Source organism: Patagioenas fasciata, chromosome 3 (genome assembly GCF_037038585.1).
Source record: "Patagioenas fasciata isolate bPatFas1 chromosome 3, bPatFas1.hap1, whole genome shotgun sequence".
NCBI lineage: Eukaryota > Metazoa > Chordata > Aves > Columbiformes > Columbidae > Patagioenas > Patagioenas fasciata.
Window position 1 is genome coordinate 108,036,006 of NC_092522.1, and position 21,366 is coordinate 108,057,371.

General features: G+C 41.6%; 2 protein-coding genes across 2 annotated transcripts; one reads left to right on the top strand and one right to left on the bottom strand.

Annotated features, from left to right (window-relative positions):
* Nucleotides 1-2,187: 2,187 nt before the first annotated feature.
* On the bottom strand, nt 2,188-15,127 carry CMPK2 (cytidine/uridine monophosphate kinase 2). Its single transcript, XM_065834058.2, has 6 exons — nt 14,729-15,127; nt 8,173-8,517; nt 7,936-8,050; nt 6,946-7,147; nt 5,524-5,757; nt 2,188-3,838 (listed from the first exon to the last, which is right to left on the bottom strand). Exons 1-6 carry the CDS (start codon nt 15,125-15,127, stop codon nt 3,718-3,720), a joined length of 1,416 nt encoding a protein of 471 aa, XP_065690130.1. The 3' UTR covers nt 2,188-3,717.
* RSAD2 (radical S-adenosyl methionine domain containing 2) lies at nt 15,116-20,849 on the top strand. The gene is made up of 6 exons (XM_065835702.2): nt 15,116-15,468; nt 15,674-15,835; nt 16,124-16,353; nt 17,644-17,793; nt 19,617-19,649; nt 20,658-20,849. The coding sequence occupies exons 1-6, from the start codon at nt 15,126-15,128 to the stop codon at nt 20,820-20,822; spliced, it is 1,083 nt and encodes a 360-aa protein (XP_065691774.2). The 5' UTR covers nt 15,116-15,125; the 3' UTR covers nt 20,823-20,849.
* The last annotated feature ends 517 nt before the right edge of the window (nt 20,850-21,366 follow it).

A 21,366-nucleotide genomic window follows, 5' to 3' on the forward strand; every position in this document is an offset into this window, starting at 1 on the left:
TTTCCTCACCTCTCAGGCTGACGGCAGCACTTATTACTCCCAACGGTGGGTGACCACCACAGTTACACCCCCTGCAATGCCAGGATGGAGCCAAGTATGCACTAAAATCTGCTCCTCCCTGCTTCCATCCTATGGTTACCCCCTGCGAGAAACCTGGGATCATGGACCAAAAGGAGTTGCAATGTCTTCCAGGTTAGTCCTCAACCAGGACACTGAGGAAACCAGACCTAAAGTCTGTTTTGGCTACAAGGAAACCTTTCCAAGAAATTAATGTTTCTTCTACATTACAACTAAATAATATATCCAAATTAACATTTCAGCTGGTATCAGATACGGGCTTTCAAATCATTCCTCCTGAGCACCCCTCCTCACCAGCCTTTGCTTTTCATCACTGAACAGTCCTGGCGTCTGTGTACTGGACTCCATCCAGACAAAGCTAAATAAAAAAATCTGGTGTGCACACTTACTGCACTATGGAGAGACCAGCCCATGCAACCAGATTAGACATGGTCTGAAATAAATCTCCGAAATACATGTAGGGCACACATAGGGTCCTCTGCACCAGCTCCTCAGTGCTACAGATCTGCCTCACTTGTTCAGGCCCCCTGCTAATATAGGCAGAGCCCAAAGAGGCTGCACTACTGCTTTCTAACTCTCTCACTGCTTACATGGGGGAATAGTGCCACTTTAGGCACCATATGGAACCCCTGCAGGCCTCCAGCTGCCACTCTGCAGATCAACAGCTCAACCAAATGTCTCGTGTCATATCTGGCAGCCCCATGCAGACATCTCAGATACCTTAGGGAGACTAACTGGCTGTGGATGTCTATGTTTAGGCAATTGAATACCATTTTATGTGAGTATCTATTCCCTCTAGAACAAAAAAATATGGCAGCAAACGAGATTTTCAAAAAAGGAGAAAAAAAGGTGCTTAAAATACTATGGTAAGAATAAAATACAATAATTAAAATAAAATCAAATAAATATCTTGTAACATTTTTATTTAAACTCTTGAAGAATTTTCAAAAATAACTAAAAAGTACAAACAATTTAATTCAGGCAGATGAAAGTATTGTTTTGTACTTCAGGAAACACCCAAACTCCACAAACAATGCTTATTGTTCAGTAAGGACTGGATTAACTGACTTTAATAGAATTATTAAGAAGCTTGATATTAAGTTTCTGTGTCTGTGACTTACTAAACCAACCTCCCAGATGCTCTGAGGACTGTAGTACCAGTAGCTTTGCAGGATCACATCCCAAAGCTAGGTCTGTACCAGTAAATCAGTAAATAGGCAAATTCTTAAATTTACTTGGGTAGTAACAAAAGAAACATGCTTTGGCATGTCCTCTGCCCTGAGGATGACTGAGAGGGAGCAGCCTTTGCCTCTGCTAAGCAAACATCTGGCCTCCAAGGTGGGATGACTACAGGTAAGGAAGGATGCTCCAGGGGCTGACTGTGCTCAGGACTGGGTAGCAGAGGCTGGTGGCCACAGGCCAGCACTGTGTCACGGCCTTACCTCCTGATCTTACACAACGACCACACTCCAAAGCTGTAGAAAAACAGTTTTATCTACCAAGGCATAGCCTGTTTGTGCATCTGTGCGGAATTGTTTGGAGTTTGAGGTCTTTCAAGTGCTGAAACAGAAATCCTGACCTCTTGTGGCCATCAGTGTGCCCAGCAAAGCAATTTATCACACAAAGTGGGTGATGCTCTTGCTGGGTGTGCGATGGTCAGCGTTCCTGTCCTTCTGCTGCTCCTCACCCAGACCTGCCTGCATTTCAGCAGCCAGGGAGAAACCCCTGCATTTGCTATAAATGTAAATTAAAGTAATAATGCAGGCATTTCAGACACCGTGGACAAAAATGTCGCAGAAATGCCACGGAAAAGGGAAATATCTGAATGATTATGCACATTAACATCTTCCATGTGAAACACAACTTCTTGCAGAACTCTAATTCTAACAAATACATGAGAAAGGGACATGAGGGTTTGGTCATCCTTGCTTTGCTGTTCTGTCTAAGCAGCTTTGGGTTAAAAACAAAACCAAACCAACCAAACAAAAAAACACACACAAAGCAAACAAAAACAACAAAAACAACAACAACAACAAAAACACCACAAAACCAAGGACTATAAGTATATACTTCATATGTGTAATACATATACAGACTACATATAGGAACTGCAGTAGCGAATACATTTTTATTTACAGATTCATTCATAATTTCATTCATTTAACACAGGAAAGTAAGCAAAAGTAGTATTTGAAATCATATTTACATTTTAGTTACATTCTTTCTGGATCTGCAGGTCATTTCTGACCCCACAAAGGCTTATCCATATGTTTAGTTTTACACTTAGGAGTAACAATAGAGATGGTAGCCTGCTTTCACATTCAATATGTGCAAAAACCCAGATGAGACAGAAAAGGTGAAGTGAAAAGGTACAATAATTTCCATTGTTCAGATTCTCTGCATTTTTTCCATTTCACATCCCTCAAAAGAACATACATTCACATTAACAATGCTATTAATAGCATATAGAAAATGTTTCATAGAAAAATATTTTGCCAATTATTTATCAAATGTTTTTAATTTCAGGTTCTTCTCAGGTCTCTGTTTCTAAGATGTCAGCATTCTCCTGTTTTCCTCTAAAATGAACTGGTACACATTTGCATATGTTGATAGGCTTGGACTTTATTCCGTAGAGGCCTAGATGCTCACTGGCCCTCATTTACAACACGTGTTTTGCAGGATGCCCATCACAGCAGCAGCTGCTCATCCTCTACTCCAGTAAACAACACTAGGCCACTGGATTCTCTGTTCCTCAATATCATGACCATTTTATTGTTTTACTGCTGGATGACATTTCAGCCTCTCCTTGGGCACTAATGCTCTAGCTGCAGTCCAGTGCAGCAATAAGGAATGATTCATACAGACACAGACAGAGACACACACACACAAAAAGTTCTTGTTAGCAGCGAGAGCAGAGCCAGGCAGAGCTGAGCAGAGCAGTTCTCAATTTATAGCCTTACAGATCTGGACCTAGACTAAGAGGTTAGACAGGATGTTTCTTCAATAATTGTTATTCCAAACACACCACACTCGTGACTGTTTTCAGTCACGTTTCCATGCATATCTTGTGGGCAACGTTCTGACCCTCTCACTCACATGCCCAGGCCCAACATTCCCACATCATACATATGGGGGCAGCTTTCCAGCCTGAGGTATCATTCTCACCGGCCTGGCCTATCACTCCTTACACTCATAAAAAACATACTTCCGTATAACCTGTCCAAGGCTACTTAGCTGAAACCGCACATCCTGCTGTTCTCACAGTCCAGTGAATTCTGGTGAACAACAGATGTGGGAGCAGGTTCTCCTGGTGATGAAGGTGCAACATGACAGTTTCTTGAAATGTCACCATGTCAGAGAGTACTCTGGGGTACCTCGCCCATGACTGCAGTATGCTTGTGGCTTTGCTAAGAATGCTGAATGACATGAGTATTATTTTGCCTTATACAGAGAAGTATGGTAGGCAATGGTGAAACAGATGACCTGCACAGATTACTGTCAACAGAAGAAAGAGAAGATCCTTCTGTGAGGTAAAACACATCACAGTGCATTTTCAGGTACCAAAACCAGAGGGGCAACAAAAAATATCTTGTAAGTGCACTAAAAAGTCTTTCAAGTGCTATTACACAGAAGTTACTTTCACAAAGCACAGTGTTTTTTAATTAGTTGTAGCACTGTCTTGAGAACCTCTTCCTTGGAGGGGCTGGCATCAACCTCTTGGCACGCAGGATTCACCATCCTTCTGTACGACTCTTCAACTCTATTTAAATATAAAACAAATGAAACTAGAAATTGAAGGGATATGAAATGGCATTATCCATCAGTCTCGGGAGAAAGTGTTCACAGAGACAAAGGAAAAAAAAATCTGATATGAAGCTAAGAATAAAATCTACTGCAAAAAGCAATAAGCCATTAGTAGCTATTATAATATGAACCTCGAAGCACGTAGTTTCCTTGACACTGATTCCCAGAGCTCTATCCATATTCACATGGCATGGCATTGAGGTATTTCTTTATGTACAGCTTAGCATGCGATACATTGGACAGCTGCCTTGTAACACCTGAGTTAATTTATTCAGAGCCCACTAAGGTGTCTCCGAACTGTATGGCAATGCATTGTGTAAGTGTGCCCACCAACTGATCTCAGCTTTGAGTCACTGGATTGCAGAGTTGACACATCATTCAGCACTTTGTTCTGGTCAGCTTTGCTAACTGGATGAACACCAGGATGAAAACCCCCTTGCTTAAGACTATAAGCCTTCTCATAATGCAGAACTCTCCCACATTTAGTCCACGAGGATGTGGATGAGAATGCAAATATAATTTTCTCTGTTCCCACAAGAGTTAATAATGCCAAACATTGAGGCCACAAATTGTGAGATTAATAAAGCAAGGTTCAGAATGTTCTCGCATCCAGGTGGGCATAATTAACAAGTAAAAATAACCAAAGGCTTTCTGATGGGAATAAGAAGTAACAGAATTAAAGCATGAAAGATTATAAAATGACAGCATGTTCCCTTCGCTCACCCATCCATCTGCAGGTTCGACTATATGAACCATGTCTCCTCACAGAGCTTCTGTCAGAATTAAGCATTTTTAAGGTATTTTTAAGGTATGTCATGACCAGATTTCCGCTTTGCAATTTACAAATAAGAACACCGACATTCAGGCGTCTATACCGAGGTATCTACATGAGCACTAGGTCTTTACGTTTCCACTGTAGACAATGATGATCTAATCACTACATTTGGTGGGGTCTAGACAGCAACTGAAGTAGGATACCTAAGGTGCAATTCAGTTGTCTAAACAAATGTGCCTAGTACTGCTTGAGATGTTCTGGACTATCTCGTTTAGCTTCCAGTTGCTGGTCCAGAAAAGGTCCACAGGTTCTGTACCACCTCTGCCAACCTCATGCAGATGTCTCAGATCTTATCAAATGGTCCTAGATATTTCCACTGAGATCAAGGCAGGTGGTGAGCTGAATTGCTTTGAAGGCTCCATTGAGTGTATTGACTATATTGAGGTCCAAGACATTCAGCACAACTAAAGATATCTACAAGAGGAGATCTAAATTTTATTCGCTTAATCTGGAGTTCAATTCCAGACTTTTCTGGGGAAACTATGTACATTAACCTCTTGTTTCACATTTCTGGAACATATAGGTCTCTCTCCTTCGTGACCTCAATAAGAAAGGTGCTACAGTAACGGCAGCAAGTAGCAAAATACAGAAGAAGGAAGTTCTTCACCTGCAGCTTTCAAACAATTTCAGTCAGAAGTGACAGAATTTACGCTCCTTGTCAGCCATGAATCCTGACCAAAAAAAAGCCCAACCCAAAAGCTCAAACATAGGAAATTCTTGTTCCAGTAATGCGAATGGGACATTTTGGTACTGATCCCACAGGTGCCAAGTTTGCCTCCATCCTCTTATTTCCCATTAAAGTGTACCTTTGGCGAAACAAGCTGTTAGCTTCCAGCTCAGCTTCCTCCTTTGTTTTCTCCAGCCCTCGACACTGAAGTCTACGGACTCGTTCCTCAGGATCAACAGTCAGGAGAAGAACAAGGTCAGGTTTAAGCAGATCCTCAGGCCACTGGTACACCTCATCATGAGCTGGTGGAAGATCCTGCACTTTCCCACTTACTTCAGTGGCAATTGTGTAGGCAGCTGTACTGTGCCAGTATCTTTCAGGAAAGTACAGAATGGAAAAGGAAATTTTTATGAGGACACTAATTTTTCAGTAATATAGGAGATGGGTGTCAATATAATGGTAAGTGCAATAATGACGATATAGGTGACACTGATTTTGAATGGAAATGTAAAGAACAATTCTGTGCCATCCATTATTTCTTAACAGAGCAATAACATTCAATGCAATATTCAGAATTACTGTGAACTGTAAATTAAAACATACGGCAGAAGCGACACATTAGGCAAAGAGTTTTCCAGATACTCCTATCAAAAAAAAGTCTTCTCATACAATGAGAAGTCAGAAGAAGAAATACATTACAAGTCAAAATCCACTACTCTCTTTTTTGTGGTTGCCATCCTACTTCATGCAGCAGATTTGGTAGAGAACATGAAGCCTCCAACCACATGCGACCGAAGACAGACTTTATTAACGGTTATGCATTTCACTTGCATTTAACATTCCCACCACTATGACCCACTGTATTTTATATGTTTCAGTGGTTTTGTGGCTGGTTAAAAATGTCAGTCAAACATATCCAAGTTTTTGTATATGCGTGTTGTAAGGGGATGGTTACCGTACCTCTACTGGAACAGGTCAGGAGTTTCAAAGTGCATCTCGACTCTCTTAATTAATAGTAATACTGAAAACTGCCTATGCAGTTAATGAAAACAAGAAATAACATTAAAAAAAATAAAAATAAAAATAAAAATAAATGCAAAAGTGGGAAGTATATTCCTGGCTTTACCTCCTCAAAGGGTATATCTACCTAAAATTCGATCATTCTAATTCACCTGCATCTCAGATCCTATGCTGATCAGCAGCCCTCATTCTCCTCAGGTTTGTCACGGAGCCCCGCTTTGGCTCAGGCTGTAAAGTCCATGCCTCCACTATTCCTAACTAGATATATAACGTATGCTAAGGCCAGTTACGAGTGTTACACCGACAGAAGTCCCCCACCTGACTGTTACCACAAGTATTATTCTTTAGATTTAATATTGATCTGACTACCAGTGAAGTATCATTAAAAAAAAAAAAAAAGTATATAAAAACCAGAATAAACAAAACAAACACCAAAACAAACAAACAAACAAAACAGAGACTATAATTGACAACTTCTGCTTGTAACACTGAACAACTGTTTGATGGCACTGATATAAGAGGACTTCTTAAATATACAAACCTGTCTATGATCACAGGTGCCCGAGTGGATGCTTCTGCTATTTCTGAAGCAAGAATGTAGTTGCCCGCAGCATAAAATGCTCTTTTTATTGGTGCTGGCTGATCATCAAATATTGTCCTCCACTGGCTGATGCAAGGTGGTGGAGACCTTAGCAGAATGGCATTCAGGGTGTCCTTGACAGCCTGGGTTATAGTGGTTTTGCCTGCATTTCATTTACAGAAGGAAAAGTGTTATACCACATACCAGATTCAACTGGGTTTTAAAAACTGAAAAATGCTCTTATCTGTTCACTTGGAGCACATGTTCTGACACCTGACTATCTAACTTGAGTATATTAAGATAAGGTTTTCAGTGAAAAAGGATTACGAGTCTGGTTTGAGGAATTATTACTTTGTATTCTCAGGGGCTTCCACCCCTCCCTCTTGCCAGCTTTGTCTCCACTCTTTCAAATGCATTAAATGCATGTTTGTTTCTCTATATATCCATTTTGAATACTTTTCTAGGTCACAATTCATGTGGATGTTGCTATGTTGTCACCCAATACTTTCTTTTTAGAAGACATTTTAAGTTCTCTTTAACAGAAAATACAGAAAACAAAGTTATTCACAGGCAACTAATATTTCTCTCTGAGACAAACTGCTGTCATTTCCCCAGACTACCATTATTTTAGTTGATTTATTTGAAAACTCTCCAGTAAAACTACGTTTCATCATCTGCACAAGAAATTTAATTTGCAGTATTCCACTCTTTTTATTCTTTAATCTACATGGATAAGGAATTCATCCACCGAATGAAAATTAGCATAGATCATTTGATCTTTTACAAGCAAAAGAAGACAGACTGCTATTTATAATTACTAATTCTTTCAAATCTTTCGCAGGTTTCCAGGATTTTTTGTACTTTTAAGCCTTACACCTGGCTGAAAGCCATAGCAGTCGCTCTTTCCAACAATTTCTCATCTGTGGTTCTTCAGCCACACATTGCTCTTACCTGTGGCATCCAGCCCTTCAAAAACTACGACGGGAAAACCTCCCTTCTTCTGGTGCTCAGGACAGTCCTCCAGCAGGTCGAGTACTGCCCTGGCCTCCGGGATCCGCGCCGCGCACTGCAAGGACAGATGTCAGTCACCCTTCACACCCGCCTGCCGCACCGGCTGCCTGCGCATCGCACCGCCCTGCGCAGCTGGAGGAGCCAGAGCCCGCACCCCACAGCTCCCCGGCCGCTCACCTCCCGCAGGCGGTCGCAGACGGCGGGGGCGGCGGGCGGTAGGGCGCGGCGGAGGGGCGGGGGACCCTGCGGCCCCGGGGGGCAGCGGAGGGTCTGGGGACCCGGCGGCCCCGAGGAGCAGCGCCGCAGCATCGCTGCCGAGAGCCGGGCCGGTTGCAGCGCGGAGGGGCGGGCAGCGGCGTGGCCAGCGGGAAACGAAACCTGCCCGGCCGGCCGGGAAAGCGCCTGGCCGTCAGGGAAGGGCTGCTGCTCGGGGGAGGGTTTTCTGCCTTCTCCCTCCCACTTTAGTGGCACTGAAGTGAACGGGCTTGGTTCCTGCGGGAAATGGACCTGCGCATGGACCGTCTAGAAAGTGAAAGTGAAAAATAAGGTCTTGGACTCGGGATCGGCTCTGTCTGCTCCCTTTCTATTCTCCCGTTCCCCTCCGCAAAAAAAGGGTCACGTTCCCACGGACTCCTGTGGTTGGATCCTGGCAGGTCTCCAAAAAAAAAACGTGCAAATGCACTTTGCTGCTGCAGACTGGCCCAAAGAGACAAGCAAGTTGTAAACGAAACTGAACTGGTTTGCTGTGTTGCAGTGTTCAAGTAGCACTGAGCTCCGAGGGCATATTGGTAACTTAACCCCACTAGTCTGTTACTCAGTGACTTGATAACAAGATGAGTGGAGTCAAATAATTTTGGAAGTAAAACAGACATTTTGCAAACCTGCAGTGTTTTCATAACTTTGTGATGGCCAATTTCAGCTTTCATCAGCTCGGAGGCAGGAACCAGAAACACTGCAAATAGCTGTAACAGTTAGGTTCATGTCAGCTGCTTTGAGTAATGTTGCCCAAAATGTTTGAGTTTGCTAAATATGTAACTTGAAATGTAGAAGAACTTGCACCTCTAGAGAATCCTATTTGTCCCTTTCTATGATCAGATGACTGCTACTCAGAGATATCTAAAGTTAAGCTTCTGATGCATCTTCTTAAAAAAACACATTTGACAAGCAAGTACACTGAGAAACCTGATGTCTTCCTCTGGTCAGCTCAAGCATACTGCACAAATATATTTCATTTAGCATATCTGCAGGGAGAGGGAGCAGCTGGTAGGCAGCAGCGGTTAGCTAGAGAGCAGCTATATTAGTTGGAATCTGCCCATGCTGAGGAAGCTGGTGGAAGACTGGGCCACAGTGGGAACTGGGAACACAGCTTTGGAGGCTCTTTAGGACAGTCTCAGGAGCAGATACCAAAACTAGCTTTTTCAGGGGCAACGTGCACCTTTTCATACATAAGAACTCCTGCATCATTCCACATCACTCAAACACATGGTTATGGCTGCTGGGGATGGATACCATAAGCACCAGGGTGAAACATGGCTCATTATACAAGAAGCCAATAGAGGGTGATTTTAAGAACCTAATAATATGCACTATGGAGTCAAACTAGAGGCTCTTCTCACCCAATATTTTGTCTGACAGAATGGCATGCTGTGTATAAGCCTGGCTTATCCATGATCCAGTTTCCTAGTCTTCATGCTCCTCCACCATGCAGTCACCAAATTAGGAATGTTACATCCTCATCTCTTCATTTTAGTACCTATTTATGGACCCTTGCTCGTACATCTGTCTAAATCCCTTTTTGACTCTGTGATACAGTCTATCTCCCCAAACTCCCATGGTCCTAAATTCCACAGCAATGCACCTGTTGCATAAAACCAATGTCCTTTTATAAGTCTTAAACTCATATACTGCTTGTTTCAACAAGTGCCTCTTCTAATTATATTACTGACTTTGGTGAGTAACAGTTCAACATTCAGTTTATTTATCACCTCCATGGTTTTGTAAAGCTCAGTCAGCTTTATCACGCCAGAATGAGAGCTCCTGTCTCTTTTAAGGCAGATGCTTCATCCCCATGATAATTTAGATGCAGCGATAACTTCTTTAATGCTGTGAGGTCCTGCCTAGACGTGGAGACCTGAACTGTACCACTAGTCAAGGTATGGCTACATGTACAGAGGTTTCACAGAGCAGCAAAATAATGCCATCTGCCATGTTCTCCATACCTTTCTGGATGATACTAAGCTTTTTGTTTACTTTTTTTTTTACTGCTGTCTCCCACAGAGCCATTGATTTCAGAAGGGTAGCAACAGTGACTCCAAGATCTATTTCCTGAGATGCAAGTGCCGTTACTGTGCTCAGCATTAGGTATACAAGGTTTCGATTATTCTCCTCTATGTGCATTGCCCTACTTTTATCTATACTGAAGCTTATTTGCCACGTTTCTGTTAACTCATTTTGGTTTAGGTCCAATTGACTTGCAGCCAAGTTTGTCTTCAAACTGCTTAAAAAGCTAGCTGTGTTCCTCACTGACCTGTCTGGCTTCTTCTGGTTTTTTTCTGTTTTCCTGATGCCACTGTTGCCTTTGCCCTCCCTGCTGACTAAATGGAAAGAGCTTACTTTCATTTTTCCTTTTCCCCTCCCACTGCCTCGATATAACCTTGTTTACAAGCTTTTCTGAGTCACATCAGTGGTGTTTCATTTCTCGTTTATAATATGCTTATGAGATAAACTATAATGGATGTGTTATATCTGTCCTCCTAGCTAATTACTTAAAAATATCTTCTTGCAGGATTTTAGGTCTTTGCCATTGGATTACACACAAACAGTTCAGGAAAAGATATTAATACAGGAAAAGAGAGTTGCCTTTTCTGTCGAAGACAGGTCTTTGTATTTTTAATCAGTGTAGACAATATGAATCTGTTTTGAAATTAACTTACAGTAAGTATTTTTCAGTCTCTTCACAGGGACCTTTATCAAGTTGTCTTCTGTATAACATGAAATTACGTTGAAGAGGAAGTGTGCTAACTATGTGAAAAACACCTTTAAGGGCCCACTGTGGTTGCATGTAGCTATAGAGAAAAAATACAGAAACAAGAAGTATAACCATTCAAAAACTTTTTTATTCATCCCAAATAGAAAAGAGGAAAAAAAATGAAAATTAAACAACCTATAACTTTAAAAATGTATCTAAGTGCACAGTCCTGTAATACAGATAAACAGCTGTCTGAGACACAAGGCAGGAGTTACTTAAATTGAAGGCCCATAAAATACATAGGTATGTAAAATGCACACAAACAGAATATAGCTGTTTTCATGCAGAATAAACTTTAAAGTACACCAGTAAAGGGCCCTCCAGTAAAGATTAAGGTCTGGGGGTAAGATCATAAGGATAGAGAAGTTAGTATAGTATCAGGCCAAAAGACCCTCCTCTTCTGCCCACGACAGTAGCCCATGTCAGATGTTTGGAGAAGAGCATGGAAAGGACACAGAAGGATCCTTCTCCCAACATCTTGTCCCAGATTCTAGGAGACATCTGTTCAAATACTTCCTGAGCTGCAGATCATGTACACGCCGTTAAGGACCCACGGTGGACCTCTTTCAAATGTGCCTAATCTGTGTCTGTATTTATATCATGTGTCTCATGACTTGATTGCATGTGGGTTTTCACTTTCTATTTGGCAAATTCAGTGGCCTCCCCTGGATTCATGCATCCCAAGGAGGGATGAGTCACTGCAAGTACAAGGTCCTTGACAGAATCCCATTTATGGTGCTGTAGATGCAGTGGGGAAAAGATCATTTCCATTTGGGAGTGGAGCAAGTAGTAATAAATCAAATGCTTAGAACTACACCTACCATTGCGCAAGTTACCTGATTGTCCTTGGACCATTTCCTACTTTTTCTGGCAAGATAACATTTGACTGGAACTGCTAACTAGCCACACTGGATAAAGCAATCTCTTTATTTAAATAAATAAAAATACATTATTTAGATGAATAATGTATCACTGTTTTAAAGTTTTGCTTTCCTAGCAACTAGGGAGCACAACAGCATTATCCATGCTTATCCAGTTGGATTCTTCCATGCTAGTTGTGTAACTCTGTACCATCCAGTGCACCACTAATACCATTATTCAATAATTTCTGAAAAATTATCTTTAAAAGGTTTTTTGGTGCAGATTTGCAGAACCAAAACATTTTGAATACTGAATACATGCCACTGTAAGATGACTTCTGTAGGAAAGAAAGGGAAGGAATCAGACCTCGTACTGCTTTAAGGAACATAATATTTTCCAAATTTCTTCTAGAAGGCTCCAGGACAGAAAATTTCATTTCAGTTCTTGCTTGCAACATTTCTTGTAGATTCAAAGCTAGCATATTAAAAGGAACATTTGTGACTTTTTGTAGGTCTCAGCATAAAGCATGTGAGCTAGAAGAGTTTGGGAAGTAAAATACAAATGTCTTGTTGCTGCTAGGACTTGTACATCTGTAGGGGCATATCCCAGTCTAGGTTTACTTTGTGGGTCTTTAAAGTAATGCAGAGAGTAACATCTGAAAAAATACTTAGTTGAGGCAAAAAGTAGAGCTTTTATAACTGCCATTTTGTAAGAAAGCATAGATAAAACTGCAGAGAACAGGAAGTCTTGAGTAAGCTTGAGTGTTACGTTCTCTGGATGTTTTGTTCCTTGAAACAAAGATCTTCTCTTTAAAAAAAATCAGTTCAAAAATGGCAATGTTTTTGTTTACTGAGTCATTTAGCAACACTCTTCTGACACACTCTTGGAGTGTTTGTGTATCAGATATAAGTCTTGTGTTGAGAGAATTTGGTAATCTTCAAGTATTTTTTACTGATTTTGGAAATTAAAATCATTTTCCTATCCAGTTGAGGCACTAGGCAATGAGCTCAGGGCTGAGGCTGCAATTGTTCTGGATCACTGTGCCAGCCTCAGTGGGTCTTCTGCAATGCTGGAGAAGTTTCTGAGACAAGGTGAGCTAAATGGTAATTTGTCACCTGTACTCAGATGTCTATGCAAACCTATATGCAGAGATTGTGAGCTTGGTGGCAGATGTACATGTATATATATATATATATATATATATATATATGTATGTATATATGTACACACACATGTACATAATCAGGTATAACACAAAATATTTATTGAGATGCACAATTTGAAGTGTTGTGATTGTTTTTAAGATCTTGTGCTTACCACAAGTATTCATCTCAAAGGAAGGAGAAAGGCTGTGGTCCCTATATCTGCATTGTCTCAACTTGACATGAACAAAATACAGGAATGAGTTGAGAAAGGAATTTGAACTGGGGCCAGAGAAGATATGAAATGGGATAGAGCTCCTAACATGAAGCAGAAGGGATGTACGGAGCAAAGGGGAAACAGAGCATATCAGACTTCTCCAAAGTAATTGAAACACTGCAACAACCAAGGAGCAACTTCAATGTCAGTTTTCAGTCTAAACTTGAATTTTCTTGCCTTCCTCCTTTCACAATTCCATTTTCAAGTTTGTGATCAACAAACACTTTATTGAAAAGTCCTACTTTCATCCTTAAACTTATGTAAACCTCAAGGAACTGGAAGGACACATGGATAATTCTCTGCTGACAAGTTCTGACACAATTTTGGAAAGGCTTGGGAACAGAGATGATTCCCATCATGCTGCAGCGAGAAGCCTCCCATCCTGCCCGACTGGCATGAATCTGTTCCAGCAAGAAACACCTGATAGAGTTAACAATAAATACTGGCTGAAGGGGAAAACCTGAAGCTCTGTTATTCACTGATCCAGACATTATTGTGCCAGTAAATTATCTCCAGGAAAGGGAAAGAAAGGTGATGGGATTTAAGGCTAGCAAATGACAGTACTAATTAACATAAAGGAAAGACTTTTTATTCACAAGTAAGTTTTATTTTCCATCAAAATTTGCAAACAGGATGAAGTTAGTTCTCCTATCCCCTTTTCAAGGAAAAAAACAAAACAAAACCACAAAGAAGTCAACGTGAGAGCAAGATTGTCCTGCTACATTAGCAATTCTGGCAGGCCAATGGAAGTGAGTGAAGCTCCAATTTAAGCCTGCGACAGCCAGCATCCCGTTGGTAGCTGTTGAGATCTGAGTATGGCTCTGTACCTTGGTAGCAGTGATGACACTAAACTGTCCATTCCAGAATGAGGACAGACTGACTGAAGGCAGTGTGAGGTTGAAAAACTGTGGAGGACCTACTTGATGTGTCTACATGACTGGAGGACTGCAGATGGCAACTGGTGCTGTGATGGAGCTGCTCTTCTCCAGCAATAGCTCTTGTGGCACCAAGGAATTGAGGAATATGGGAACTGGCAGTTTGGTCCCAGTCTCTCCTGATATTACCATGAGGGGACAGCCATCTGCCCCGCCAATGTGTCACCTCAGGCAGCTGCCAATTTTTCCTGCTGTTAAAACTAACCCTATATTAAACTTGGTGAATATAGGATGAATAGCCAGCTTTGCTTGAGGTGCTTTAGGCAGTATTTAGGCCAATAATTAAATAACTGTCAAGTAGTTTCTTTTCATGAATCTGAAGTCATCAGGCTCCCTAACTTTGAGTGCTCTGCAATGTAAACCTGTTCAAACGTACAGGAGCTCATGGCTGTCTCTGAGAAGTTTGCAGTGGAGTTACAAAAGCTCAGCTTTTCCCCAGCTTCACGAATCCTCAGATGCTAGAGGTGCTCGAACCTGGAGATAACCAAACCTGCAACTTGCCCCGGGCAGCCGGCGGCTTCGGGACGTCCCTGCAGGGCCGAGAGGCGGGTCGGGGGTTGGGGGCGTGGGGCGGACCGGGAGAATAAAAACAGTGAACCAGCGCCCGTGACTCGGTGCCAAGTTTCTGTTCTGCGAGAGAGGAAAACGAAACCGTGCGCTTCCCCGCGCCCCGGCGGGGCGGAATGGGACGGTGCGGGGGTTGGGGAGGGTGGACTGCCGCACTCTTAAGAGCGGAGTGCTGGGCGCTTCGGTGCAGCTTGCGAACCGAATCGAGCCGCGCAGAGCCGGGGTGAATCCAGCCTAGTCGAACCGAGCCCAGCCAGGTTGAGCCTAGTCGAACCGAGTCTAGTTCAGTCGAAGTGAGCCGAACCGGATCGAGCCGAGCCATGTCCCTGGGCGCGCTGTGCCGCCTGCCGCTGGCGCTGGCGCGGGCGTTGCTGGCCGCGCTGTGCGGACAGCTGGGTGCGCTGTGCTGGAACCTGGCGCCCCTCTCCCTGTCCCTGTCCCTGCCACTGCCTGGCTGGCGGCGGGTCTCGGCCCCCCGGCCCACCACTCCGGCGGGCATGCGGCGGGAGCAGGACGACTGGTCCCCGACGCCCACCAGCGTCAATTACCACTTCACCCGGCAGTGCAACTACAAGTGCGGCTTCTGCTTCCACACGGCCAAAACCTCCTTCGTGCTGCCCCTGGAGGAGGCCAAGAGGGGGCTGGCGATGCTCAAGGAGGCGGGTGAGCCCGGGGAGGTCTGCTGGTGGGAGCTGAGGCGGGGGGATGCGCGGCGGCCACGTCCCAGCAGGACCAAGTGACGCCGGAGAAGTTCTCCCTGTAGCTGCATGGCTGGGCTCCCTCTTCATATCGCTTCAGTCGGGCACGGACAGGGAGCGAACAACAGGCAGGCAGAGGGTCACAGCATTTTTCTTTGGTCCTCTTCTAGGAATGGAGAAAATAAACTTCTCAGGAGGAGAACCCTTTCTTCAGGACAGAGGCGAATTTGTAGGCAAACTGGTCCAGTTTTGCAAGCAAGAGTTGAAGCTACCAAGTGTCAGCATTGTTAGTAACGGCAGCCTGATTAGAGAACAGTGGTTCAAGAAATACGGTAAGGAAAAACTCAAGCACTGGGGGGTTTTGGGAGCCTCTTCAGGGCAGCGTCACCAAAGATGGTTTCCACTGCAAGTGGGAGATGGTTTGTTAGTAGTCCATTTTCCATAAGTGTAAATCAAACATAAATACCAAAGAGACACTGTTAATTATGTTGTGAACACATGCAGTTTGTACTATTGCCTCTTTGGTATAACAGTATAATAAAGTTATAGCTCAGACTGTCTCCCTAATGCTGGAGACACACACACAAAATGCATGTTTAACTTTAAAAACTTGTTTTCAGGTGAATATTTAGACATTCTGGCAATTTCATGTGATAGTTTTGATGAGGATGTCAACGCTTTAATTGGCCGTGGTCAAGGAAAGAAGAGCCATGTGGAAAATCTACATAAACTGAGACAGTGGTGCCGAGAGTATGCTGTTGCTTTCAAAATAAATTCAGTGATCAACAGATTTAATGTTGAGGAAGATATGAATGAGCAGATCAAGGCACTTAACCCCATGCGCTGGAAGGTAAGAAAATAGTGTGTATTACAGGTTTCCTGTTCAGGGAAAAGTAATGATGAAGTCCTGCAGTCATCTGAACCTCTAATGACCTCAGTCAAATCTCCAGCTCCAGCTTGGGCTGGTGTTAGTGGGCTTCTTGCTAGTGTTACATGGTGTTGAGACAGTTTCTGTCTCTTTCTGCACTTAAGTAGAGCTCAATATGTCTAGAATCTTTTGTTGTTGTTGTTGTGATATTTACAGGAGATTACTATTTCAGCATATGTAAATCCAGTTTTTTATATTAAAAATAAGACAGAAGGTCTTTAACTTTTGAAAACATGTCATGGTGTTGAGAAAAAGAGGAAAAGTAAGTGTACAATGATACATTAGAGTTAATATATCTTTAGCAATATGTAAGTGTACATTAGACATTAATGTTCTGTTAGATTATTAGTGTATATATATTATGATATTTTCTGCTAGAAGTGTATTAAATACATTATGTTATCAGTTTGAAAATAGAGATAATATGACTTATAAATATAGAAGAACTAGTTGAATAATTTATCAATATTTGCTTCACAGAAATTGGTATACACACATGATTTTCCAGGAAAAAAACCCGAACCACTGTAAGTGGTCCTACTAAAGGAGTGTAAGGAAAATATGACATACACGTTAATATTTTATCAAGCCTCCTGGCTTACTTTCTTACTGAGGTTACAGACCATGTTGATGGCAGAGGCACCTTTTTTCCTTCACAGTCTATTCTGAATGTAGTTGAGGACTTTGCCTTTAGAAGGTGGCTGTTAAGTAGACAAACTATCACATTTTGTTTCTGAGAAGTCTTCCATAGCTTTTCTGTGATCATCTGAAGCTAGTTCAACTTACAGTCACCAATCAGATTAAAATCTTTAAGAATAAAGATTGACTTGATAGTCTGTGTTGTACATAGTACTTACTGGCTTTTTTAATACAGCCATAGTATTTGAGGTTCAATCAAAAGTTTATTTAATTTTTTATTATTTGTCCCCTTATTAAGACCAGAACAGTTAAGATTTCTACGGAAACCAGGCCAGGAACCATGACTGTGTAATCACATTTAGAACTATGTAATGTTAATTTGCTAAAAATAAATCTGTACTCTGACCTTCATATAGTACTCGCTTATCACAATTTGTGTCAGTGCAGCTCCACTGATTTAAAAATTAAAGACGTTTCTACTGAGGCAGCTGAAGGTTTTTGTCATGGTGACCATCTCTTAGCCTCAAGGCAAGTGAAAACATAAAATCTTAACAAGATGCCTTCTGTTTTCAGGTGTTCCAATGCCTGCTCATCGAAGGGGAGAACAGTGGTGAGGATGCCCTGAGAGAAGCAGAGAAATTTGTTATCAGTGATGAAGACTTCGAACGATTCCTGGATCGCCACAAAGATGTCTCCTGTTTGGTACCAGAATCTAACAAGAAGGTAAAATCAAAACCGACCTTTTGTAACTTTATTTTGAAATAAAGTTGGAAAGATGGAAAAGAATTAGAAGCTTTCATGGCAATTAACACTTTGACTATTAGTACTGGCTTAGAAAGAGGTACAGTACAACTTGTTTAGTTATGGTGGAAGCCAAGGTTTTTAATTTTATTTAAGGCTTTTTATTGAGCACAAAATTATTAATAGAAGAGCAAAAACTCTTTGATCCCAATCCTGTGGAAATCAGCAGGAGTCCTCTCTCAGCATCGTGGGGCCTCTGCTCAGGGAGATGGATCTATAAAGTATCAGCAAAGAAATTGGAGAAACGGAGTTTTCCACAGCTGAGTGGTGAACTCTAAAAAATAATTAAGCCCTTTGTAACTGAATAGCTCTTCCCCACTATGGCACAAGATCCTGAAAAGGTTGTATGTTAATGTAAACACTTTATAGTCCAAGTGCAGTTTTCTAATAGAGATTCACCACGATGTTACACTATGGAAGTGTCATTGATGAATATATAGTAAAGATATCATCCTAGTTACCATTATATTGGGTATTGAGGAACAAAACTAGTATTTTTGCCTGACACATGTTACTAGGTACTCCCTTACACAATAAATTCACATTTTTAACATTGTCTGTCCAAACTCCTTTGGACTGCACATTCAGGCTCTTTATTCACATGAAGACTTCTTGCACTACTGCAAAGCCCAGCAGTTAACTTGATGAGCTTCCATCGAGTTTGTGTTAACTGCAGTAAAATGCCTAAGAGTGGAGTTCAGGATCTTTTTTAAGATGCCTACAGACCCTATACATGGTATGAGGAGAGTTAGGAGACTCACTGTTAAGAAAATTTATGAACCGAGTGAGGAGAAATTAAGTTGAACCAAATTCAAGAATGCCTTAAATTTCCCATTTCACCTTCCCTTTTCTCTCCACAGATCAATACTCTCAATTTACAGTTTATTTTCTGATGTATAGAGAGCTCAAGTGAGCAGGGTGGACTGCCTCTAGTATGAAGACATAGAAATGCAGTCTAATATTTAAGTCATTTGGTGGGAGAGAGCACTCATCAGTGAAGGTGTTTAGATGAGAATCCAGGACAGTTTCTACATTTTTTCCATGTAAGAAGTCCTAGAAAAAAGGAGTATGCTTCCCTTAGTAGGTTTGGTTCTAGAAGACTCTTTCTGATTTCTGTTAAACCTGTGTGAAAGATGAGCATCAAATTGATCAAACAGATTTCCCATTGTACACAGCAAAAAGCTCCAGGTACTCAGAGAATTTTAGGGGTGGTCATGCAAGAGATACCCAGTTAGCTGAGCAAACATGACTTATTTCAGTCATTGGCCTATTTCCTGGTGCAGACCTGAGAGCTTTTTGAACTGGCAGATTACCTTGGACCTAGGAGAACACATTTGTCTACTGATGTGATAGTTAAACATCTGAGCTTAAATGGTGAAGTAATTTGTTTGGAAAATGACATAATCATTCTAGTATGCAAAACAGTGTAAGTTCTGCTGATGTAGAAGTTAATAGAAAATTAGGATATTATTTAGGACATGTTTATCCACTTGGCTACCCACCTTTCATTTAGGCATTTGAGAGATCATATTCAAAGAATTATTGGCTTATTCATGAATTAAGTGATGCTAGTAATCTTGTCATTAATTTCTACAAATTTGATCCAAGCTCACTGAAATAGTGGGACGATCATACCTGTTTCAATGATTTGGATCAGGCTTCGAATGAATAGTTGTTTTGTTTTTCACTAGAATGGAATTTTGGTTTGTATATTAATTTAGGTTTTTTCTTTCAATCTATTACAGATGAGGGATTCATACCTCATTCTGGATGAATACGTAAGTCTTTGTCTGATACTTGGTATTTCTCTGCTAATATATGTCTGCAACAGTTACAACCAAACCAAGTGCATTCTATAAATCGATTTTAAAATTTAGTACAAGGAAGATACGTATTTTTTCCCATTAAACATATTGAGAACTTTAAGTACGACCTAAGGAGCAGTTGCCATCAGGTTACATGCATGATCATCGCATCTTGAATCTTCAAGTGTAGATGTATATCTGTGCAGCACATCTTTGCTGCTTTTCTTTAACTTAAAAATAGAGAACTTGTCCTGAAAGCTAAGTTGCAAAGAGCCTACTTAGTTTACATGTATCTGAAGACAGGGAACTGCTGGAGAGAGTCCAGCGTAGGGCAACAAAGATGATTAAGGGAGTGGAGCATCTCCCTTATGAGGAAAGGCTGAGGGAGCTGGGTCTCTTTAGTTTGGAGAAGAGGCGACTGAGAGGTGACCTCATTAATGTTTACAGATATATAAAGGGTGAGTGTTTCAAGGATGGAGCCAGGCTCTTCTCGGTGACAACCAATGATAGGACAAGGGGTAATGGGTACAAACTGGAACACAAGAGGTTCCACTTAAATTTGAGAAGAAACTTCTTCTCAGTGAGGATGACAGAGCACTGGAACAGGCTGCCCAGGGAGGTTGTGGTATCTCCTTCCCTGGAGACATTCAAAACCCCTCTGGACACATTCCTGTGTAACCTCATCTAGGTGTTCCTGATCCGGCAGGGGGATTGGACTAGATGATCTTTCAAGGTCCCTCCCAATCCCTAACATTCTGTGATTCTGTGAAGAGCAAACACTAATCTTTGGGAATTATGGTATGGCGTTGTCCCTGATAACATTTATCAGTGTGTCTGTGAGCTTCCTTCTAACGACTACAGTGAAACCGTTCACACACTTACCAAGGCTTTTGTGGGATTGCAGCACAACTTGTTTAATTCTGGAGAAAAATTAAGCTTTTAGAAACTGACTTTCTAACATCTTATCTATTTATTTTCCAGATGCATTTTCTAAACTGTAGAAACGGACGGAAAGAGCCTTCCAGGTCTATCCTAGATGTTGGCATAGAAGCAGCTATTAAATTCAGTGGATTTGATGAGAAGATGTTCCTAAAAAGAGGAGGAAAGTATGTGTGGAGTAAAGCAGACATGAAACTGGACTGGTAACTCAATATACTGAGTTAGGGCAGGCGCATTATGAGTGTGTATATATGCATGTGTATATATGTATGTATGTATGTAATGCTTTTAATTACACTTGGTATATTATACAGACCAATGTTCAGTGTAACTCTATATGTGAATGTATTAAATGTTTTTAGAATGTGGATTATGCTCTTATCTATGGTTTCATTGAACATTACTGAGTACATTCAGAACTTTCATATAAATAGCTGTTTGAAATTGACTTTCTAGTTTGTTGTATGATGGGCTTGAGGGCAAACCATTAAGCTAATGTCACATACGAAATGGTTTTAAGATAAGTGTGCATGCCAGAAAACAAACCAAAAACCACCACAATCTCTTAATTCATTGTAAACAGCTGTTATGACTGATAAGTAGAAACTCTTAAGAGAGAATGTGTTCTGCCTCGTTCATGTAGAAAGGTGGGTTGCAGTTCCTCACTAGATCACAAGAGGGCCAGCTGGCAGGGCTCTGGAAGCAGCCCCCGCCTTTTTCAGGGTAAGAACGGGTCAGAATCTAGGAATCA

Coding starts and splice junctions, on each gene's coding strand:
- RSAD2 (XM_065835702.2), top strand. CDS start 15,126: ATGTCCCTGGGCGCGCTGTGCCGCCTGCCGCTGGCGCTGGCGCGGGCG. Junction 15,469..15,673: donor GGCGATGCTCAAGGAGGCGG/GTGAGCCCGGGG, acceptor GTCCTCTTCTAG/GAATGGAGAAAATAAACTTC. Junction 19,650..20,657: donor ACCTCATTCTGGATGAATAC/GTAAGTCTTTGT, acceptor TTTATTTTCCAG/ATGCATTTTCTAAACTGTAG.
- CMPK2 (XM_065834058.2), bottom strand. CDS start 15,127: ATGGCTCGGCTCGATCCGGTTCGGCTCACTTCGACTGAACTAGACTCG. Junction 8,518..14,728: donor CTGCCCGGGGCAAGTTGCAG/GTTTGGTTATCT, acceptor TTCACTTTCTAG/ACGGTCCATGCGCAGGTCCA. Junction 3,839..5,523: donor AACAGCTTGTTTCGCCAAAG/GTACACTTTAAT, acceptor ATATTTAAATAG/AGTTGAAGAGTCGTACAGAA.